This window comes from Pezoporus wallicus, unplaced genomic scaffold (genome assembly GCF_028554395.1).
Source record: "Pezoporus wallicus isolate ANWC-B61680 ecotype Strahan unplaced genomic scaffold, APGP_CSIRO_Pwel_v1 contig_12146, whole genome shotgun sequence".
NCBI lineage: Eukaryota > Metazoa > Chordata > Aves > Psittaciformes > Psittacidae > Pezoporus > Pezoporus wallicus.
In genome coordinates this window covers 52,383-76,196 of record NW_026634991.1, presented here as the reverse complement: position 1 = coordinate 76,196, position 23,814 = coordinate 52,383, and the positions used below count along the sequence as shown (strand labels likewise).

General features: G+C 48.2%; 3 protein-coding genes across 7 annotated transcripts in view; 1 reads left to right on the top strand and 2 right to left on the bottom strand.

Moving 5' to 3' along the window:
* Positions 1-264: 264 nt before the first annotated feature.
* On the bottom strand, positions 265-11,975 carry LOC130604877 (NADH-cytochrome b5 reductase-like). 5 transcript variants are annotated; one of them, XM_057420236.1, is made up of 7 exons: positions 11,939-11,975; positions 10,498-10,677; positions 9,506-9,654; positions 8,232-8,319; positions 5,009-5,113; positions 3,303-3,506; positions 265-1,400 (listed from the first exon to the last, which is right to left on the bottom strand). In XM_057420236.1, exons 1-7 carry the CDS (start codon positions 11,942-11,944, stop codon positions 1,197-1,199), a joined length of 936 nt encoding a protein of 311 aa, XP_057276219.1. In that variant the 5' UTR covers positions 11,945-11,975; the 3' UTR covers positions 265-1,196. The 5 variants fall into 5 exon arrangements, with proteins under 5 accessions (XP_057276219.1, XP_057278657.1, XP_057277044.1 ...); XM_057421061.1 differs by lacking the exon at positions 11,939-11,975 and adding an exon at positions 11,374-11,590 and having other exon boundaries at positions 266-1,400; XM_057421868.1 differs by lacking the exon at positions 11,939-11,975 and adding an exon at positions 10,990-11,161 and having other exon boundaries at positions 266-1,400.
* A 172-nt stretch (positions 11,976-12,147) lies between these two features.
* MRPL37 (mitochondrial ribosomal protein L37) lies at positions 12,148-16,738 on the top strand. Its single transcript, XM_057418981.1, has 7 exons — positions 12,148-12,532; positions 12,732-12,915; positions 13,431-13,546; positions 14,003-14,188; positions 14,410-14,567; positions 15,152-15,355; positions 16,519-16,738. Exons 1-7 carry the CDS (start codon positions 12,148-12,150, stop codon positions 16,594-16,596), a joined length of 1,311 nt encoding a protein of 436 aa, XP_057274964.1. The 3' UTR covers positions 16,597-16,738.
* Positions 16,739-22,368: 5,630 nt separating this feature from the next.
* SSBP3 (single stranded DNA binding protein 3) overlaps positions 22,369-23,814 on the bottom strand; it is a gene marked incomplete at its 5' end in the record, with an annotated part of 53,823 nt that continues 52,377 nt past the window's right edge. The window contains 3 exons of the mRNA XM_057417783.1: positions 22,369-22,835; positions 23,433-23,534; positions 23,717-23,745. Of these exons, the coding sequence (XP_057273766.1) occupies positions 22,704-22,835; positions 23,433-23,534; positions 23,717-23,745 (263 nt within the window). The remainder of the gene's footprint in view (positions 22,836-23,432; positions 23,535-23,716; positions 23,746-23,814) is intronic.

Sequence of the window (23,814 nt, the reverse complement as noted above, 5' to 3'; positions counted from 1 at the left end):
ACTATTTGATACAGATAGAAAATGAGGCCTGAATGGTAACACGGCATCATCTGTCACAGCCTGGGCAACCCCAGCACAGGATGAACTGGGAATGAACAGAAAAACACAAAGGTGTGCAGAAAGGCTGTATTTCCAGCTGTAGTAAGTAAAAACAGGGGTCTAAAAGAGCAGAAAGAGGGTATCTCAGATAGGGTAGCAACACCTTGGGCTGAAATAGAAGGGGCTGGGGCACACAGGCTGGTGCTGTGCCAGGGCTGCCATCCCCAGTGCAGTCCTTGGCTCTGCGCCCTGACCCACCGGGAGCACACAGGTGGAGCCCCATGAAGCTTTCACTCCTCAGGTTGTGCTCTTGTACGCCTATAGCACTGCCTTGGGCACCTGAGCGAGCCCTGTGAGAAACAGAAACAGCTGTTTATTTGGAAAGAGGTTCAATTTAATGAACCAGAGCTGCGATACAACACTTGGGGGACACAGAAAGCAAACAAACGTCCTCGCTGGCAGACAGCAGCTACATCCTGGATGCTTTCTCTCAGTTTTAGGACACGCTCTTTCTCTCCCCAAGCAGCATTTCAAGCGTTAAGGACCAGGGTAGGTAACACAGGCTGGAAAGGCTTTTTCCACAGAAGATCAGTGCCTCCTTCTCTGTATGAGTGTAATAGGGCAACTGAGGCACAGAGAGGTGGATGTGACTTGCCTGCCATCACCCAGCAAGGTAACGACACAACTGAAATGAACCCCAAGGACTCCAGGGTCCTTGGCCAGGCAGTCTTCTCCCTGAGGGTTAAGCCTCTCCCCTGGAACACCTATCAGGGTACAATACCACTGCAGACTAACATAGATTGCAAAGCAACTCACTGATCTTCATGTTACAGCAGAGCTCTGTACTTGGATACCTTTAGTGCCCTTAGGAGATCCCCCTCCTGAAATCGCATATGAAGGCTTCCATTATCACTACCATGCTGCTCCCTGAGGTGTGGGTGGCACAGCACATAGCAGCCACTCTGGAATGGCACTCGCTCCTTAAAACACTCAAGAGTGAGAATCATAATGGAGACAAAAAACTTGATCCAAAGGCCTCTATAAGTATATGCACAGGGAACTAAGTCTTATCAAGACAACCAATTTTGTGCAATGCCTGCAGAGAAATGACGACGTCCAAGGCTCAGCCTATATTTCCTCAGGTCAGGAATATCCTGCTAAAAGACAAAACAGGAATCTTCTTCAATTCCTGCAGCTTTAAGATATCTGCTCATATCCTCATTGAATGCAGAAGAGCCGCAGATAATTACAAATGGCCTTCTTCTGCAGGAATTTATTATAGTCTTCATTAAGCCTTCATCAAGACGACCAGTGTACGTGTTTTCCTGATAGCTCCAGGGAAGTTGTTCCAGGGAAGGTTCCTGAAGAGACAAAAGTTTTGCAGTGTGTCATGTTAATAAGGACAAGTAATTGCTTACAGCAAACCTCCCTCCTTCCCTCAGAGCGCTGTACAGGACAGTCTCGGGGTAAAACTCACTTTTCCTAAGAGCTGCATTCCTCTTCCAAAGCCCAGATCAAATCCTTGCTGCAGTACTTGGCCACTCACTCAGAGGGAACTGCACAAAATCAGAGTGTAGCTATCACAGAATCACAGAATGGTCTGACTTGGGAGGAACGCTAAAGCTCCAACAGTTCCAACCCCCTGCCACGGGCAGGGACACCTTCCACTAGAGCAGCTTGCTCCAAGCCCTGTCCAAGCTCGCCTTGAACAGTGTCCACAGCCACAGCTTCTCTGGGCACCCTGTGCCAGCGCCTCAGCACCCTCACAGGGAAGAGCTTCTGCCTAAGAGCTCATCTCAGTCTTTTCTAGTTTATTTCCCCCTTGTCCTATCACTGTGTGCCCTTGTAAGAAGTCCATCTCCAGATTTCTATCACTAATAAATGCTGTAGAACCTTCTCCTTTGAGAATCACTTGCCAGTGCACCTCTTCTATAACCAAGTCCTAAATCCCAAGTCTATTCCTCTCTATTGGCTCTCCCATTCCCAAGTCTCTTTCAGTCTCATCTCCCTTGACCAAAACCGAAAGAAGCCTGATCCTATGAGAAATGTTAGATCCATCAGGGACTCCCCTAATCCTATTAACTAGAAGCAGAAGGTGCTCAGATGTGGTAGTGACAGGCAGCAGAGTGAAATACCGAGGCAGACAGACGCACAATCCTAAAAGGGAGGATGCATGAATCAGTGTTGGACTATAACAAACCTGCTAAGAGAAAAGAAGAAAAGGAGAGATGTACACACAGGGCAGACAGTGTTGACAGGGGTCAGGCAGGTTTCTTGCCCTTCACTGATTGAATTTCAAGACCTCTTCATGCTCTTGAAACAGCCCTGTCCTGCAAAGGGTATTTAAGCTATGTCACCAGAGACAATTACCTTCCTCAGAGCAGCTGAGGGGGTGCCTAAGTCACAAGTACTTTTCCCTACACCAAATCTCAACTTGCTGAGCCCATATGTGGAACATAATGTATGAGACACATACACTATCAGAGATACAAAAAATGATTCATCTGAGAGACTAAAAATGCAATGGGATTCGTTCCCTTAGCATAAATAATTCTTTCTATACCCTCCTTGCAATGAATCCTCAGCTCCGAGGGAAGTAATTTTTAACCACCGAATCCATGCAGAACACAGGCAACTTTGGGACCAAACGGAAATGAAAAAGACTGCTCAAAATAAAAGACCACCGAGAGGGTATGCCCTCTTCCCATGGATTTGGCAGGGGAAAAATAATTCTATAGAGGGAGAAACAACTTTAAGAAGTTTAAGAATGGGTCAGCTGGGAGAAATAATTGCTGGGAAATCGGTGCTAACATACTAGAAGAGAGCTCTAGCCATGAGCAGTGAATGGAGAATAAGGACAGATTAAGACACTGGTACTGGGAAAGAAGAAATAGTTTATTTGCTGTGAGTATCCCAGAATCAAGTTTTCCTTGCACAAATGTTTAGGTGCAGCAACAACCATCTGAAGTGGGGGAAAATAATCAGCAGTGACTATGAATCAGTGGAGTCATCCCAACAGAGCAGCAACAGGGCAAGGAGGTAAAGAGGGACAAGCAGTGACCAATGGTCACTTCCCAAAACTCTCCATACTAGCAGCAGTGTGAGAACACGTACCAGATTTAAGAACAGCAGCTACTGGATCACAAAATAGCCTCAATGACCGGGAAAGAATTAAGATCATGCTCTTGGAAAAGCAGAGGAAGCAGAGGCTCATCCAGCCCAGAAAACCCTCACACAAACAGGCTTCATATCCATTTACTTACCTGGCTTAGGACATAAAATATTCTGATGTTCCAGTATCGAGCCAGATCCTGGAGAAGAGGTTTCAGATAAATTTTGTCAAAGGTAGGGAAGCAGCAAACAAGAGTTACAAAGGTTTCATCCTCTTCATCTTCTGTTATGGACTGGAGGATGGGAAGCATCGGTGCAAGACCAGTACCGGATGCCAGCATGAGGAGTTCTCCATGCTAACAACAGAACAGAGAAGTGTGGATGAGCTGTAGTGACTGGAAATGGATGTGCTCAGGGTCAGCCCCTCCTGCTGCTGCACTGGTAAAGGGTCCCTTAAGAAAGGGCGCATCAGAAAGGTCACAAACTGGTAAATTCAAATCTGAGAATGTATTTTTCTGCAAAAGATTACAGATAGCACTTCCAGTGTCCATGTATCCAACCTAACAAAACTGGATTTTACCCAAATATAGTATTTTTATCTTAACTTTAGCCTCGATTTCAATTATTGTTCAGTTTCAAGTCTACACTACACTTTGCTGACCCAATATCCACTGTTTTCCCACTGGAAACGCTCCTGGTGTTTATCTTGGATGCTGCAAAGCACAGTCCTGAATGTTCTCTGGGGGAAACGGTTTCTTCTCCATCCTGATCTGTGTATCTTCCTGGTGCATTATCTCACTTTTCTCAAAGAGCTACCAGCAGCACACAGTGCTTCCCACCCACAAGTAGGGGCATTCACTCTACTCAGGATAGGGATGTTCAAGCAGGAAAAGTGCTCTGTGTAGAAGGACAGAAGATTCCCAGAACTTTCCCCTGCTGCCAGCCAGTGTATCAATGCCAGAACTGGGACTTAAGCCCCTTTTCTACAGCAAGTTGCTTCAAAGATCAATCAGGTGCTTTGCAAACTGCCGGTACACAGATCATCTAGACAGGCCCTAAACACAGCCACTTTGAGGGTATGACCAATGACATGTTCTGTCCCAAATTGCTATCTGGAAGCTTTTAAGAAGAGAAGGAAACAGTAGCCTAAACCAGCAAGGAGAGTATTTCAGGAAGCAGAACACAATTGCTCCGCATGGAGCTTGGCCACTGGGATTTTATAGTCTTATTTTTGTTGGAGGGAGGGGAAGAAAACTCTAGGCTTTGGGATCTTAATGACCAGCTGTCCTGGGTTCTGCTCCTCACTTGAAAGGTTATAATTAAGTAACTGAATTAGTATGTGTGAGAACCCTTCCCCTGAAACTGGATCTGCCTCTCTTTGCAGGGAGCCTGGTATCAGACTGGGATCAACACTTGCAGAGAGGCTGCGTGACGTGACACCTCACTGGAGCTGCTACAGTTCAGGGAATACCCAGGACAGAAAAAGATCAACACTTCCCCTTCGCTTGTGCTCAGACACAAACCAGCAACGCAGTTCAAACGAGGCAAAACCCATCTGCACTCATGGCTGGTGCAAAGTAAGTTCTCTTTGTTAAACACATCAGGAGCTTCTAATACAAGTAATGAACAGATGCTAGTGTCTTCCAGCCTCCCGTCCACCTCCCTCTCCTCTTCCTTCTTAAATATTCTGCAGTTCAATGAGGTGTACTTTCTCCAACTGACTGCTAATGCTGTAGCACTCTATAGTAACCCAGGAAGTCCCTAAAATAATCATGAAAACAGTAATCAAATTGATGTCTTCCCCCTAGAGTATTAGACAAAGCTAGCTGCCACATCCTCTGTCTCTTAGGGAACTAACCTTATTAGGTCGATACGGGAACCCTCCAAATGGCCCACGCCAAAAGACCGTGTCTCCTTTTTTCCATGTTTTTATGTATTGTGACATTAGCCCAGCTTCATAGCACTAATAAAAAGCATTGTACAAAAGAAAAGAATAATTATACTCTGTTGGAAAGTTTCCCAGCTTAAAGTCAATTATAAAGTTATCTACATTTAAACAAGAAAGGGACAAAAAAACATTGTATGGGTTTACGAAAGAAAGATCATTTCTGTTTGAAAAATAACTCAAAGTTATACCCAAAACAAAGACATTTAAATTAAATCATATTGGATCCATTCCAGCTTGACTATAATATAAACACAAACCACTCTCATGCAGCCTGAATTTCCAAAACTGGAAAAAGCTTATCAGAGCTCTTGCTTACAAAGCACAAGAAGAGTGTCTTGAATGCAAAGCACAGTCCAAGCCTTCAAGTGTTCTCCAAATCTCAGAGTATGGGGTCTGGAAATGCCCTCTGGATACTGTTAGTTATATAAACACTGCATAGCTCTTGCTTTATTTCAGTCTCTCAGATGCTGTGTGGATACAATTGGTGCCCCAAAGTCAGGTTTCTCATTTATGAAACTCCCGTTTTCAGAAGAGATCATGTGGATTTTAAGAGATGCTTTCACATTTTCAAAATTAAGATATGTTAATATGGGCCTCATGGAAGAAAAATATTAGCAAAAAACTGCCTTACTTTCTATGAGGCACAAACAATATTATCTGGGCTTTTGCCTGCAGGAATGCCAACCTCAGTCATGACTGATGAGAAAGGGTTGTGCTTGTTAGAAACAGAGAAGCAAGGAGAGGCTGGAAAATGAAGGGCTCTTCATTCTACAAGCACTCTTCTAGCTATGTCCTATATGTCTACCTATGTCCTATATTTAAGACCACTTTATGGTTAATGAGAGCAAACGTGAGCAAAAGAATGGCCACAGTCTATGGGATCTAGCTGGAGAACAAGGGCTGGTCCAAACAGCAAGAGCAGATAAGCCCAACAGCAGACAACTGGTCTCGCACTGAGGTGATGCCACTGATAAGCCTGAGGAAGAGCAACACAGCCCGAGGTGAAGAGATGGTATGTGATATGAGCCTTCAAAGACTCCAGCCTATACAAAAGCAGCATATTTTGGGGTATTTTTCCGCATGCACGCTGGAGAGAAGCCCAGCTCCACACCCCAGGGCCTTGGCTGGCCACCAAGCTGCACTGCAGGCAAACAGAATCGGTCAACCACAAAGCAGCTAAAAAGTGACTGAGCAAGCGTGTGCTTGTGCTTGCAAGCAGTGTTAGCCAATAAAGAACAGAGATGCTCCTCCCCTCCTAACAACCTAATTTATACAAGATACCTGAAGCATTAACAACTATTAGCACCAGCTGTTACATTCAAAAGGTAAATGCATAACATACATCCAAGCTCTGAGTTACTATCAGAAACATTTCTGTTCAGAGGGCTCTGGACAGATACTAAGTCTCACACCAAGAGTGTGGAGCTGCACCAAAGGAGAAGTATTTTAGATTGATCTTCTTCAAATATATATGGAAACCCAAAGTAAAAGCAGAAGTCAGCCCCACTTACTGCCTATTCCCAACTGACCAGGGCAATGGAAACCAAACCAATCCTTCTTTCTCCCAAATTATTCCCCAAAATTGAAGTGAGAAGTGATTGAGTGGGTTTAAAAAGCATTTTTTCTAAACAAAAAGAAATAATTATGTCCTGAGGGGAAACTTCTACACCCAGTTTTACATGGAGAGAAACCGTAACATTATAAAATCACTCAAAAAGAGGGTTATGCTTCGTAAATGGCAACTCCCTCACTCTTAACTGTAGTATCACAAATGCAGTGCTGTAATAACAGGAGACAGAAGGATTTGAACAGTGCTTGGATTGCAGAGTAATAATAATAATATAGTACTTTCCAAAATTGCCTGAATAGTGTGAAATATACCACAACCTACAGAATGAGTTATACAAATGGCTGCTTTACACTGGGTGTTACCAACCTTTTTTGTCACTGCCAGAGAGTAACTATAGCTCCCTTTGGGATGAAAGGTTCTATATAAAGGAAAGGTATCATTACAATCATTACTATTATTATTGAAATGCAAAACCTGTGAGTAATAAGCAAGTATATGTGAAATTTCACAGTCATCCTGTGAACATATCCTATTAATCCAACTCAGATGCAACACTTCCCTACCACACACCAATTGCCACAAGAATGGTGAAATGACCCTCCCACAGGTGTCCTACAGAAGCTGAAGGGTTTTGTAAAGAACAGCATTTATGCTCCAATGTACAATGCATAATAGCCCCCCCCAAACTTGAAATCCTGGAAGACATGCAGAGGACAAGTGGCCATTCTCTGCAAGCCACTTGGGATACCCAGCAGTCTGAATTTCACAGCTACACTGAAACCTGTGCCTGTCCTAAGGCATCACCAGTGACACACAAACACAGGACTGGAAAAGTGTTCTTCAACTGGATTCTTGCCACACAAAGTAATCATTTCTGAGAGCCCTGCAGACTTTATCCAGACTAATTTCCAGCTAAGTTCTCCTATAAAATCCTTTTGAACTCAACCAGCGTCTTGTGGTGCCTTCCAGAAGGATCAGGACACTTGTCTCTGCCACCCCATCCACCCTGACGCCACCTCTCTGCCCCATGGGGACCCTCCCAGACTGCAGGCAGCTCCAGAGCCCTTCCTGCAAACCAGAAACTGCTGCCTACTGTCTGTCTACATTTCTAACCAAAATGAAACTTCTGAGGAGTGTTCTTAAAGTAAAACTCAGGGGCAGGGGGCAAAGGGCTGGGACTTCCCAAAAGCAGTGATTCAATGGGGCTGACAAGTGGGTGCAATTTCAAAGAAACATTGGGAAGGCAAAATGAAGTCAGGGAAATGGAATGGACACCTCTTTCCACGCTGGCAACTGCAGGGCTCCCAAGAGGCTCTCCCAAGTGCTTTAACAGGGCTTATGCTGCAAAGCACTTGTTTGTGTGTCACCTTCCTCTGCTTTCAGTTTTGTGGGAAAAACTGCAGGTTTTATCAGTAAAGCACAACTGCTTCAAAACAACACAGAAGCAGTCCACGAGGGATTTGGGAGAGCCTCACTTGAAGTGCCAACAGCATGCTTGGTTCCTAAAGAAAACACCATTCCCAGCATCTTAGACTCTAATCCATATTGTACAGGCTTACTTACTTTGATTAAAACTTCAAAGTAACCTTCAGCATTCCCTGGGCTAATTGGGGTATAGGCTCGCTGCACCTCCAAACCATTCACCGCTCCTCTGAGAAGAGAAACACAGGAACCCACCATGACTGGGGTCATTGACTGGTGTTACCGAACTTCTGCAGACCTCTGGGGAGACAAGGAGGCAGCAGGTTCTCTTCCCAGCAGCCCAGCCTGTGCACATATGCAGTGCATTTCCCTTTCAGAGGTAAAAATCCAGGAGAAACATAATGGTTAAATGCATCTTTTGTTTTTCCCAGCAGTATCTCACATTCAGCTCTCGGACACACCACTGGAAGGCTTTTGAGCCAAACGTGCAAGTGTGAGCCAAACATGCAAGAGTGACAACAGGGACATGTTGAATATTGAATGCCTTCACAGTTAAGTTTGCTATCATTTTTGGACTGCCTATGCTCAGACAGCATCTGGTAATTAAATAAGAAAAGCCAGGGCACAGCTTTGACCTGAGGTCCTGTCAATGTACACCATATTTTCCTGTAAATCTTCTCTTCTCATAGAATATATCCACCCTGCTCTTTACTACTGACCAGAGTAATTGATTGAAGTGACCAAAGCTTTTCCTCTGCTGCACTATGAGAGATAACTGAGGGGAGAAGCGTGTTCTTCCAGCACCAGCCAGCTGCATACATCCGCTGTTAACGCGCAAATAACGTCAACAGATACAGATCAATGGCATCATAATATGACTTTTCCTATCTGGCAGTGCTCACCACAGATGGCTGAGAGAGACATAAACTCTTCCCAAGTGGCCCCTTTCTGGCAAGCAATGAACTACACAGGAGAGTCGTTTTGCTAGAAATCAGTCAGGAAATGCCTGGATGCTGGGAGTTACATCCTGGGTGCTGAGTTACCCCAAGACACAGGGCCTCAAATACCAAGCTGTGGGGTGAGTGCAGCTCATTGTCTTCATTCCAACACACCGGAGCAAATCATCTGTTATAACACCTATTCTTTGAGTCTTTCTTCCTGCAAATGGATTTTCTTAATCACACCTAGCTCTTTCTGGCCCACTGAGGCAAGGATAATGCTGAAGAAAACTACAGCTTTGGAATGGCTTTTACCATAAAATTAGCAGAGCTAGTGAGCTCACGAGCTCTTTCATCCGTGTCACTGTGAAGGTATAGAAATCATGATTTGCCTGCTATGAAGCCTTTGTCTACTGACAAAAAGCTCCGTGTTAGGTTACATAATGCAGACTGTTTAACTAGCACACAGAACAATACCTTAACACGATATGTTGTCCTAAACTCAAGCACAGGCTGCTATTTCCCGGTAATTCAAATCTGTACTGGTAGGTGTCCTCTGTTAGCTGCTCCACCGAGCTTACGCTGAATGCAGTAAATGTATCTGGATTCAGCTCTGAATTATTGCTCTGCAAGAACAACAATAAATAATTACTCGGTTAGATGGTGTCTTTTATTATTTCATTTTTTCTTTGGAAGCAAACCTGTGTGCTCATTTAGTGCTGGAGATACTCAGGATTCCAGGAGAATGTGTATTAAATGCCAGGGCCCAGAGCAAATCTCAGCTCTCTGCTGATTCATTATCATGTTCTGCAGTATGCACTTTGGGATCTTGCATTTTCCCCCTCCCCCCTTCTTTTTAAAGTACATTTTTTACACCTTACAGCAAGGTCACCCTATTCTGACTCACTGCAATCCTCTCCTCATGTTTGGGAACAGAGACAATACTGCTAAAAGAGCTGAGCCCTGCTTTGGGGCCAACTTTGAAGCCGAAGTGACCACTGTGAGCCGGAAATAGTGTCACCTCTTTCAGCACTGATCGTTTTTGCTTGACCCAGCCCAGGTAATGTTAGGTAAAAGGGCAGTGAGAAGGTAACACTACATGCTAAAGACAAATACTCCAGCTCACACATGCAGCTTTCTTTTCATTCTCAAAATGCGAGTCGAAAAATGAGGAAAAAATGAGAAAGGTCAGGAGAACAGAGCTCGGAGGAAGCTGTCCGACAGGGGAAGCTGCAGACCCAGCGCTGTAACGCGACACCAGGGAGAACTCTACACTTGGAAAATCACATTACAGCACGGAGAGAGCAAGCAAGGGGGAGGGCGGCTGTGAAGCAGAGTTTGGGGAATCGCGTTTACAGCCTTCTTTTAAGGCGCTGCTTTAATCTATTGCTGCATCCCTCACCACAACCCCACACCCTAACAAGTACCATCAAAGCACAGGGTCTAGGATGTGACAAAGAGAAATTGACCTGCTCCTTCTTTTCCATGAGAAGGCTTTTGTCTTGCTTTGCTTTGGCTCTCTCCCATTGTGCAAGCTCCTTCTCGTACACATCATAGATGCAGGGTTTGCAGCCACCACCACAGCACTGGGATGGAGAAGGTTCCTGGGGTTTGAGAGCCAGCCAGTCGTGCTCATTTCCACTCATTGTCTGCAAAACACAAGCCCTGCATCAAAAGCCAGCACAATGAAGAGTGGCACGTGCTCATCAGCAAACATTATTTGGAGGAAGACTGAGAAAATCTCTCTCAAGCTACCTCAGGGAACTCAGAAAACCCTGCAAGCCAATGTAGTGCCTTGCAGTGCTCCATTTTAGCTCAAGCACTCACTGCCTCTACACTGTCCAGTGATGGAATGACAGACATCACAGCCACCAGCCCGGAGCTGCGCAACAGACTCCAGCCCAGCCTCAGGCTCTGCTTCCCACCCAACACTACCTCCAGCACCAGGCACACACACTGACTCCTGCTTGTTCTGCTATGGTGGTTTCCTACAAAAGAGTGGCTCATTCATCCAGAGTAGAAGCATCTTAAAAGTCTGCAGCTTGGTCCATTGGAACAGATAATGAATTCCAGCCACCGGGCTAGAGCACAGCTTTAAAACAGAGGAGGGCAATGAGCTGGAAGTGGGGCTTAAGGCAGCAGCCTAGAGGCAAATAGACACAGGTAAACAAATTAACACTTTGGTTATGAGCAGACTGGAGCCTGGCTTTAAACACAGACATGTAGGAAAGCGGCGTCCCTGCCTGTGGCACGGAGCTGGACCTAGGTTGTCTTTATGGTCCCTTCCAGCCCAAACCACTCTTTATCCCTCACCATGCCCTTGCTTCAGAGTGAGCTGTACCCACCGGCTGCTCCTCAGACCGAAACCATGACCTCTCAGGCCTCTGTTTTCACACAGCAGTTGGCTCAACACCGCTCCCGGCCCATTTGTACCCGTACCACTAAAACAAAAGGAGGGCCAGAGGAAATTATAAAGCCACGGGTGAGGAGAGACCACTTAGCACTTAGAGCAGCTTCGTTTTCAAGGTGAATTAATTAACCAGCCTTCACCGCTGCGACTCGAACACGGGCAGAGAGAGGGAACCAGCAGGCAGAGGTCCTGCCTTCCCACAGCGGCCGCGCGCAGGGCCCTCAGCACCCACACGGGTATGACAGGACCCCAGCCAAGCTGCGGATGGAGCCCAGAACCCCAGGCTCAGAGCGGGCCGTGTTTACAGAGCTCCAAGCACTTACGGTGCATGCCCAAGGCTCAGGGACCCGTCTGCGGGCTCCCAGCGCAGCCCTGCCCTGTCCTCCATGCAGGGCACCTGCCTCTAGCCCACAGAGCCCACACACCCAAGGGCCTGTCTCTCAACTACCCCCCCCGCCCCGCGCAGAAGAGGAGGTGCCTTTGCCCGCCCCCTGACTTACCAACATGGCCCCTGCCCTTCACCCGCCGCCCCGCCCCGCACTTTGCCGACCCTCCCTTACCGTAGGGCTCCCGTCCGCCATTGGCCTCCGCCGCCGCCAGTCACCCCGTGGCGGGAGGGAGGAGCCCGCCCACCGCGCTCCCGCCGTGCCGTGCGCGCCAAGATGGCGGCGGCCGGGCGTTGAGGCGGCGGCGGCGGTGCAAGGGTGCGATGGCGGCGGGGCCGATGGCGCTGAGGCGGGCGGCGGCGAAGGGCAGCGGCCCCGTCGCCCTGACCCGCGGCGTGCTCACCCGTGCGGAGCCGCGTCGTCCCCGCGGGCCGCTGCCGCGCACGCCCTGGACCACCCGCGGTCCGCCGCCGGACGTGCTGGCCCGGGCTGTGGAGCGGCTGCCGGTGCGGGAGCAGGTGGAGCTGGACACCATCACGTACGCGGGGCGGCAGCACTTCGTGCCCGGCCTGGCCCGGCCGCGCTTCCCACCTTGGGACCGCGGCTGGCACGACCCCTGGCACTCCCCGGGGCCGCGCTACGAGGACATGCCGCTCCGCAAGGACCGCAGCTGCTTCGTCTGCCACCAGAGAGTCCGCATGCTGGAAGGTACCGGCACGGCCGCCCTCCTCCGGGCCCTCCTCGGGCCGGGCCAGGCCACCCCCCTCGGTGCCCCTTAGCGCTGCCCCGGGCCGCGCAGCGTGTTCAATCACTTACCCTTCCCCACCAGCCAAGGCTTCACCTCCCATAGTGTCTGAGGCCGCCCAGGGGCCTCGTTAACGCGTGTTCTCTTGGGTTATGCTTGAAGGGGTTCGGCAGGCGCAGTGGCTCACCAAGACGAAGCTGGTGGAAGGTTTGCCTCCGTCCGTGCAAGGCGTCATTGACAACCCGGCTCACCAGCTGGAGGACCACGAGGAGCGGGTGAAGCATGCGGTGTGGCATGCAAGGCTCTGGAACACGACAGAAACTGCTCCCAAGAGGGAGTATTACTGGTGAGTCTGCAGTCATAGGGAAGATGTGCTGTTAGAGCAAGCCGGTCATCAAGCATTAACACTATAGAGGAAAATCATACATAGATCTGCTGTCGATTCACTTATCACGCACAGGTGTTAGACCCTCAAGTGGTCAACTCATAGGACAAACAAAGCAAGAGCAACCAAACAAAAAGTCCCAGCCCAATTCTGCATATTGACAGTAGGACCAATGTAAACACATGCTCTGTATTAAAGCTTCTCTCAGGCCAGGGTGTTTCAACTTGAAATCGACTTCTAGCTGATGCAGAATGTCAGGTTTTAAATAGCTAACAGTAAGCGTTACCTCTGCCAACTCGGAACAGGGCTGGTGTGGGGGATGTTAATCTGAAGCCTTGTGTTGACTGGTTGAAAATGCTACACTATTACATGGTTAACATACAGTAACATTGCAGTGTTCATGTCCCAGAAGCATCTGCCCACCATTATGATCACATTGTTTATGTAACTCTTTTTTTCTCTTCCTCATTCTAAAGCCCAGTGCTGTTTGAAGACCTGATACATATATGTCGGTTAATGTCTGCAAAATACCCTTCTCTGGCTAGGAGAATGTTGGCTAGAAACTACAGGATAGCAGCTACATGGGAAAGAGGTTAGTTGTTGCTATGGTGGAAGCATTAATGTAAGAGGGGTAACAAAGCTGCTAGCTGGAGAAAAATGAAGCAATTTATGGAACCAAGTAATCCTTCCAGTTTTAAATAGTGCTGTAAGCAAGGGCAGCCGTGGATGATGGCAGGATACTTGCCCTGAGGAGGTTGGTTGGGTGTTAAGCAATGTCAGCAAGAGGGTGGGAGAAGAGAACCGGTGTGGTAGAACTGCTTATTTTTCTGTGCTCAGAATCTGTGCTGGTGTTTCTCAAAGTATGTTTAGGTCAGAAATTAACACCAGCAATTAACATTTTAGAAGAAGGATGAGTTTGGAGGTGATGGGGAGAGAGCGAACCTTGCAGACCAGCAACTTGCTAAAGTGTTGCTGCCCAAAAGGAAGCATACATCTTTCCCTAATCTTACTCAGCAGTGTTTGAATGTAGCCTAATTTCCCTCCGCAGAATCTATTCTCTTGCAGGTCCGTGGCCAGAATGGAATACTTATGAACTCTATGGCCCCACTACCACCAGTAGCCTCCAAAGAGGAGGTACTAGCCACTGAAGAACATGTTCTGGAGACCTTCCATCCCATCTCTCCTACCATTGATCTTCAGGAAGTGATTGTGTACAAAGAGCTCAATGACACAGGTAGATCTAGCCATCAGGGATAATTTTCTGTCTTGACTTAGTGTTCAGGTTAACCTGGAGACAGCCATGGGTAGGGAATGTGTGGGAACGAGGAGCTGGGCACAGGAACCAAGAACTTAAATCACAGCAAATTGCCTTAGCAGTTCCTGAAGATACAGGAGGAAATGTTGACTGTGTAGTCTCTTACTGAGCCATTTCTGACATGATTATCTGCCATTTAGGTTTTAAAGAGGGTTATCCATACTCTCACCCTCACACTCTGTTCTTCCTGGAATCCGCCAACCTTCGTCCTCAGAGGTTCAGACCAGAGCAGCTTCGTGCCAAGATGCTGATGTTTGCTTTTGGCAATGCACTGGCAAAAGCCAGGCTGCTTTATGGGGTATGTATCAGAGACTGCTGCTGACTTGCTGAGCTTGTGTTCTTTCTCTGGTGGAAAGAGTCGTGAAATTCCCTTGCTGTGGCTTGTTCCAGTAGTTTTCAAATCCAGAGGTCCAATTCTAACCTTAAGGTACTGATGTCTGCTGATCCAGAAAACCACTGCTCAGCAGTGTATTGCATGGTTTAGTGTGAGGTGTCCCTGCCCATGGCAGGGGGGTCGGAACTGGATGATCTTAAAGTCCTTTCCAACCCTAACCATTCTATGATTCTGTGAGGTAACACACATTGGAGTGGTAATGAGTAGGAACCAGGGAGTAAGTTCAACTGTAAAACTCCACCCCATCCCACAGCTCAGTATATGTAAATTGATGCTTCATTGCTGGCTGAGGGGGGAATTGTAATTAAAATACAGAATCTACATTCAAAACTTGCTTGACTAGAGTAATTTTCTGGGCAAGGTAACAATACATTTATTAAAATGTTGGCTTTACACCAAGTAGAAGATGCAGAATCAGCAAGTACTCATGCAATTTCTGTAGTAACTGGCTTTTTCAGTGTTCTCTCCCCCCCTCCCTTCTTTCCTAGAATGATCCCAAGGTTTTGGAGCAGCCAGTAGTGGTGCAAAGCATTGGCACAGATGGCCAGCGCTTCCAGTTCATGGTGTTCCAGTTAAATACAACAGACCTTGCCTCTAGTGATGGCATAAAAAATATGGTCTGGATTGACTCTGATCAGAATCTCTATGAAAATGCCCTGTGTACTCCAGAAGTCAAGAAGAGAGTTGTTCTGGTAAGGAAAACTTTGGAAATGGTCCTGGAAATCACAGAATGGTTTGGGCTGGGAGGAATCTTAAGGCTCATCCAGTTCCAAACCCCTGCCACGGGCAGGGACGCCTTCCACTAGAGCAGGTTGCTCCAAGCCCCTGTGTCCAACCTGGCCTTGAACACTGCCAGGGATGGGGCAGCCACAGCTTCTGTGGGCACCCTCTGCCAGTGCCTCAGCACCCTCACAGGAAGAACTTACGCCTAGGAGTTCACCTCCATCTCCCCTCTGCACTTTAAAGCCTTGCCCTGTCCCTACAGACCCTTGTCCCAAGCCCCTCTCCAGGTTTCTTGTGGCCCCTTTAGGCACTGGAGCTGTTCTAAGGTCTCCCCTTCAGGAGCCTTCTCTTCTCCAGGCTGACCCAGCCCAGCTCTCTCAGCCTGGCTCCAGAGCAGAGCTGCTCCAGCCCTCACAGCATCTCTGTGGACTCCTCACTTGAGCAGCTCTACATCCCTCTGGTGCTGGGGGCCCCAGAGCTGGATGCAGGACTGCAGGGGGGGGGTCTCTGGAGAGCAGAGTAGAGGGAGCAAATCCCCCCTCTCAGCCTGCTGGTCACACTCATTTTGATGCGGCCCATTAGTTCTACCCTTCCCTCTCTGCTGGAGGTTTGAGAGCTGGTGTAGAGCTGCTGTACAGGTTTTAAACTAGGTGAAGGAACATGACAGAGGCACTGGCCTCATTCTTACTTAAGCAGGTGTTACTGACAGGGAGTATTTGTAGTGCTGGTGTACCACATAGTGTGCAAGCCACATGCCAAGCTTAATATGAACTACACGAAGATAGCCCCATCTGTAATCTACCATCTCATAATAGACTTGTTTAAAATAAGCTCGTGCTTTCATGAAGGAAGTGCTTACATGCAACTGTCAGCTTCACTGTAGAGTAAATGGAGCACAGTGCTGTCAGCCCTGGTTACGCTGGGAGGGTGTCTTCACTTGAATGGGCAAAGAGGTTTTGCCATCTGAGGTTTGTATCAGTGGAAGTCCCCACACGCAAACCCATCTGGGGAGGGAGAGCACCCGTTTGGAAGCTACCACATCTGAAGTCTTACTCAAGCGTGTTTAAAGCCATTGTTTGTCTACATTAATCACTTCACTGCAAACTGAGCATCCATGCCTTTCTCCCTGCAGAGGCCCGCTGGAATATATGGCTTTCAGCCAGACACATTCAAGAAGTTTCTGGCACTGTATCTGCATGGAACTGTGTGAAATTCAGCTCCAATGAAAATACTTCACCAACTGTACCTGCTGCTTCCCTTTGCCAGAGCCATCACATAATTAAAGAACGGTGGCTTAATTTTGCTTTCTAAAATAAATTATATCATTACTGAAAGTAAATCTTTCCTTTTTTTTTTTTTTTTACACCAAATTGTGCATGAAAAACGTTTCATTTTAGGGGCTCACCTCTGGGTTCGGGTTAGAGTCATCAAACGCCTCCTCCTGCACTCTTCCACCGTTGCCTAGGAAGAACATAAGCCAGTCATTATTCCTCTGCACAGGGTCTGCTCTCAGTGTGCTGCTGCACAGAGCCAGACTCAAACCTATTTTTGAGGTTGCTTTGAGTACCTCTGAATGCAGTGTGTGGGGAAGAGACTTCCAAAGCTTCAAGGGGGGAGCCTGAGACACAAGCCTTTGTCGTTCTGCCTGGCTTTTTACTTTGTTTTACTCCTGGCTGCTTTGGGATGCGTCGTGCTGCCCTGCGCTTAGTTCCCAAAGCACTTAATCGGTGAGATGGCTTTGTTGGATCTATAGAACCACGGTTCTTTTATCCCCCAATCCTGGATGAAGAGACCTATCTATCCATTTTGGGAAAGGGGTGTAGAACATAGCGTGAAACTTTGGTGCCTGGTAGCTGGTATTTGCTGCTAAAAGTACAAAGGGAAGAATTTCTTCCTGCCACACAGAGTTAACTGAGCAGGAAGCGTATTCTTTTTAAGATGTGGGGATTAGTGTGGTTTGCTGTAAAATGAAAGCTAAATTAGCTCCAGCCAAATGTAGAATGTTTTGCAGTTCTGCACCGCTACCCTCCAGCACATGGGAAGGAATAGGACAGCCTGTGCTATTTTAAGGCGTGGAAAGAGCATATTTCCAAGAAATTCATCTCACTTCGCAGCATCTTGTGTCAGAGGCTGGTCTGTGCTTTGTGATCTTCTCTGACCATCTGGATGAACACCCCAGTTGTGTGTTCCAGGCTCAATCCATCAGACTGCTCTACTCCGGCAGGGTTCAGAAAACAAGGGGTTTTACTACTCGCATCTAAGATCGACACTTGGTCATTTGGGATGCATTGGCTGCAAGTTAAATTAAGAGCATCCTCAGCAGTTAGGGGAAAAGGCTTGAAAGAGGTGTAATAATGCATTGATCTAAGTCACGTTAATTCTGCCTGCTCAAGGGATCCCTAATTCAGCTCATCGCTTTAAATCTACTCCAATCTCTAATTTGCACCCAGTTATTTAGGTAGATATTGTATTACACTTGTGCTCTGTGGAGACCGATCAGTGTTTGTTTCTCAGGCTGTTGTCTCTGCTGTGCCACACACACCTTGCGGGACAGCCCTAGAGCTGTTCACATCCCCTCACCCTTCCAGCTTTGGGTCATTACTGGTTCTTGAGGGGGAAGCCCTGTAGGGCAGCCAGCCACAGCATTAGCATTCCTGAGTAGGGTGGCTTCACTGAGGAAGCCTCATAGAAGAGTGGCTGTAGTGAAGAGGGGGTGTAGGGAGATGAAACAAGTCCCATGCTTCTAGGGATGTGGGAAGCTGAAGACCAGCTGAAGATGGTCTGCATGGGGAAGAGCCAAAATCCCTTTAGATGCTTTTACCTGTTGACAAAGAGGTCTCTATTAGGACAGGCTGTAGAAGAGGAGAAACTTGGTGAAGCTGGGTCCTGGTGTTTCCAGGACTGAGCAGAGGCAAAGCACGAGCACAGGGAGAGATGGATGGAGGCAGAGCAAAGGCAGTGTTGAGAAGTGGCAGAAGCAATAGGACATGGGATAGTCATCAGGGAATGAGTTACAAGAGGCATCGAGAAGCCACTTGAGATGAGGGGACCATACACAAGCACGTGAGCCCCCAACCCTGGTTTGCACAGGGCACAGTTGATGAGACCTGTACTAAGGGAAGAAGCAGTTACTCACACGTTGCTGGAAGGAGCAGCAGATCCTTGTGCTTGGTAAGCTATTCCAAGGTCCAGGAGGAGAACTGAAGTAGGGCAGAGTGGGCCTCCCAGCTTGGCACATGAGAAGGATGCTCAGGTTGATCCATTGTGGTGGAGCTACAAGGTGTGTGAACCACAAGGTGTGTGAACCAGGCAGCAGCCCTACCACAGCCAGCCATGCACACATGCATGGTGTCCCACTAGCTTTCCCAAGCATGCTGCCCGTGGTTCATTCCTCCAGTGTGACCTGCTGGAATTGGCCCAGCTGAGAAAGATAGAGCTAGGAGCAGATCAACAGGTCATGGAAGCACATCTGGGCTGGCATCAATAACTTATAAAGGCTCCTCAGCAGATGAATGGCATTACCTCATCACGGACCAGGAGCCAGGCATTAACTTTTAATGAGCTGCAGCCAGGGAAGCAGAGCATGCAAGAACAGGGCAGCAGGAGTCAGAGATGAAGACCGGTGGTGCCTGCCTGGCCAGAGGAGAGCTCTGCAGCCCCAAGTGCAGGACCTGGTCCCCAGCCTGCCCTGGGGATGATGCACCGTGCTCCATCACTCCACACCGCCGGTGCAAAACCTGACTCCATGGGCTTGCCCTCATCGTGCCAGCAAGTACGTGCTGTGCTCAGACCGGAGCCCCTGGTTTTTCAGATCCTCCTCCTGCATTTAATTTAATGAAAACTAATGGGGGAGACAATTATCCCTAAGGCTGGGCTCGGGAGACATTTAGAGGAGGGAACTTGGCAGTTTCTCATGGTGGTGTTTAATCAGATTAGCCTGTAACCCAGTCAGAACCGCCGGGAAGGGCTTTCCTATGCCCTGCAATGAACCCACCACAGGCAGTGATGCTGCCTGTTGCTCCTGGATGGGCAGGAACGGCTTCAGAAAGCCCGGAGGGCATGAGGGGCCTCATCAGCATCACTAATTACACTTGGGGGTCATGTTTCCAAATGACAGCGAATGCTCACACTTTACCTTCTGCGAAGCCCTGAGGGGTGGGATTGCCTGGACCAAAACCCACACTGGGGCACGGCTGCCGACCCCGCACCAGGATGTCTGTGGTGCTAAACCTGCGCAGGCAGCAAAGGGTGCAGACACACCGAGCTCCTAATTACATGCTAATGGGTTCTACAGGCACCATGGTGTTTCTGGGTGGTTCCCAGCCCACACACTGCCCCTCCCTCACTCTTCGGCTCCATGATGGAGTGCTCCTGGAATGGCAGCGGTGATGTGGCTGTGGAGTCCTGGGAGCATCCCCCAGCACAGGCAGAGCTGCAGGATAGCTCAAAGCCCCCCCCAGGCCTGCAGCCCACACTTGAACAACATTCCCGCAAGGAGGAGATCGCAGCCAGCCCTATCCTGCCTGGACTGGTTGGAGCAGAGAACAAGCCTCAGATGGCAGCTCTGGGGAGTGTTTCAGGCCCTCGGCACTTGTAACCACCCAGCTAAAGACCTAAAAAGCCCCAGTATCTCCCCAAACACTGCTGATGCTGCCTGTTGGGATGCCAGGTCAACCTCGCCTTGGCTTCCCCAGCATCTCCTGGAGCCAAGTTTGATCATGCAAAGGTGCACACACACCCCCTACACCGCAGCCTGCCTTGCCCAAGGGGGTCAGCAGACCCCATTGCAAGCCTATAGATGTATGTATCTATTTTGGAGGGGACACCTGTCTCCCCTTCCCTTCCCTTGCTCACCTCCCAGCAGTGCAGGATGCCAGCAACAGGAGGTAGCAGAAGCCAGCTCCTCTCGCAGGCATCCCTGATGTGCAGCCTGCTGCATGGGATGCCAGCATGGTGATGGATGAGGGCATCGCAATTCCTCCAGCCTCTAATGGGGAAATCCTGGGGAACAGGATGCAAAAATGATCTCTCTTTTCAGCCCCTGAAAGCTCTGCCTGCTGCCAGGCAGACAAGGGCCCAGCAAGCACATCCTCAACCTGGTATAGGCAGGAATGATCGTTTTCCTGGGCTAAAAGCTAAAGCTTCAAGCTGCTTAAAACCCCCAAAACCTTTAACTAAGTGAGCATCATTCAACCAAACCTGTTCTGGGTCCTGTACTGCAGCCGAATCCCATCCGCCTCCCCAGCCTCCGCCAGAACCCCCAGCTCGGCATCACCTCCGCTCCCGCATCCCAAACCTCGGCTTGGTACATGATAAATAAAGGCTGAAAACCAACTCCCCGTTACCCCCTGGGTCTGGCAGCGAGGAGCAGAACAAACTGCAGAGCACCGGAATCAAATGTTTATGTTGATATTTATTACAGCATGGGGAGGGGAGGGGGGAGAACCATAACCATTCGAAGAACCATCCCATACCAATGAAGACAATAATTTAGCTATTCATTTTAAAATACATTAAACCCGCTCCTTTCGTTTCCTCACGTCAGAACAGAAGAGAAAAAGAGGAAAATAAAAGGAAAAAAAAAATAATATATATATAAAAAACCAAACCGTGAACAAGCGGGAAAGGAAAATGAGGTGACCCCTTGGGGAGCCCCCGGGTGTATTTGCAACAAATCTGTGTTATTTCTATGGGAGGTATTAACCTGACTGTAACTATGAGACTGACGCCCTCAGAACCCCCCCATCCCACCCATCCCTCCCTCCCCAGCGACTTTCTACAGGTAAAGCACAATGAAAATGCCCAGGAAAAAGAAGGCAAAACATTGAAAAAAACACCCCCCAAAATTCATATTACACACTAATAATAATAATAAAAAAAGGTTTTGTCATCTCATGTCTTGCAGTCAGAATAATCAAAACAAGCCAAATGTCCCCAAAAACATGGCAATGGAGGGGTGCGGAAAAAAGACATCCCTTTAATAAAACATTATCAACAAATATCGTACACAAACTACAATGTAGAATAATTATTACTTGGGTTTTTTTTTTTTCTCATTGTTTTTCCCCCTCTGGGTAACTTTTCGAACCAGACTACAAGGTAAGAAAAAACACGGAAACAAGATACAATGCTTGCAATAATCCGCACAAAGGGCAAATCCGAGGGAGGAGAGAGTATTTTACAGAGTATGATATACATGGAGCAGAAACGGGAGCTGGAGAAAGAAACAAAGACCAAACTACAGGGGAAGTGTCATGTACAGAGATCCCAACCCGCCGCCTTGGCTCGTGTCCCTTCCTCTCCCACCAGAAGGAAGGGCCTCCGATGCTTGCCATTAGTTTTTATTTCCTTGATACAGAGCGAGCCTACAGAATAGCAAGGTTACATCTTAACAACAAGAATTCCTTAAAAAATATCTCCATCCAGTTCCAAATCAGAGAGAAGTGAAACCTTGACAAGAGCACATCTCTAAAGAAAAGAATACCCCCCCCCCCAAAATACCCCCAAAGCAAATACCACCCCCCCACCCCCCCCAATGTTAGCTGGAGATCACAGTTTCCAAGTCCCAGGTCAGATTAACCCTTTTCTTTTGGTGGATTTAAGACAAAAATCATAACAGAAATCAACTGTTTGCAGTGAACCAGCTGAAGGGCTCTGGGGAAGGGAGGGACAGAGATTTCTTCTTGTACTCAGAGAGGGGGGGAAAGACTAACACAGTGCATGCCACAGTCACAGAGAGCAAGATCACGATTCATTCGAGGATGTGATCCTAGAAGGGGTCACCTGCGTTAACAAAGAACGAGGTGGTGGAGTCTCTTCCCCAAAGCAGATCTTGTTAACTGGAGGAGGAAGCGTTGTGCTGCAGAACGAACCAAAAACCAAAGCCCCCAAACCAAACCAAAAACATATTGGGGGGGGGGGGGGGGGGGGGAAGGAAAACCACCCCAAAACACAACCAAAACCAGGCCTTCTGAACGAAAACCACCATTGTAAACTGTCCAGTTTATTATTAAAAACAAAACAAAAAAAAAAAGAGAGAGAAATAATAATGACTACAACAGAGACAACATGAGATTTCATATCTAGACTAGCTTCCTGGTGTCGCACGGCACAAACATACAACAGGTTCGGTTTCTGTCTTTATTTAAAAGAACAAAGCAAAGAGATCGGAGTTGGGTGCTAGAGGCTTCCGTTTGTTTCCAAAAAGAAGTGTCATGTACATATATAAACCCTTCCGCACAAAGAAGGGTCTTGTCATGTCTTGAAATATCTTAAGTTTTGTCCTTCATGTTTTATGGAATAAAAAGTTCAGCCTTTTTATTGCATGAAACTAAACCTGGGGTTTTGTCCCCCGCCACGCGTGTCCCTGCCCATACACCTAGCTTCTTCTTCTTCTTCTTCTTGCATAAGTCGTTGAGATCCTCCGAATGGCAGCTGACTCTCTTGATCCTGGAGAGGAGGAGGGGGAGGGAAATCACACACTCATCGTCATGCTGGGGGAATACTGGAAGAGAGATAGAGCCAGGGTGAGAAACCAGCCGGACCAGACCCCCTGACACCGAAGGGGGATGCCAAAGGATGGCTGATGACAACTATGCAGCAACCTAGTTGGATCCAATCAATCGGGAGCAGACTTATGTTTATCAGGGCATAATCTGCTCTGTAACTTGCTTTTTCCAGGGATAAAAATCAGCACAACAGTATGGGGTGAGATGCAATTAAAGGCAAGTAATTAACAGCCACGTGTGTATATGCTGCTAACAGAGGAAGAGGAGGGATGTCTGGAAGTCTTGAATCAGGCAGGCCAGCTCAGCTGGCTGCACTGGCACCATCCATCTCCTCTCCATCCTGTGGGATCCTCTTCCCTCCATCTGTACACCCCCATCCCACCAAGGACCCAAAACTGCACCCACCACTGTTATTTCTTCCTCCTCACTTTCTGTCCTGGAGCAGCTCACAGGTCCAAAAGGCACCAACCACCAAGCCCATCCATCCCTGTGCCACCCCAGGGGCCATCCCGCCATCCCCAAGGAGGTCCTCACTCACATTGTCGTTTTGGAAGGAATGGAGAAAGTTGCCTCCCAGCTCCCCGTCGTCTCTTGGAGTGCCCGGGGGATTGCTAATGCCACTTATGTTGTTTGGAGAATTCTGCAGGAGATGGAGAGGGGAGGCTGTGAGCAGGGTCCTGCGTCCCCCGAAAACACCATGGCGGGAGGATGCAGCCCCACCTGCCCCAACCATGTTCCCTCAAAGCACCCCCATCATTGGGGTCACACCAGCACCCCACTGCTGAGAAAAGGGGGCCCACACACGCTCTGCAGGTCACTTACTTTTGGAAGTCCATCTATGTCTCCTGACCCTGTGCGGCGGGGGACACAAAAGGAGAAGAGCATTACTGAGTGTGCAGTGATGGTCCCCATGCCCTCCT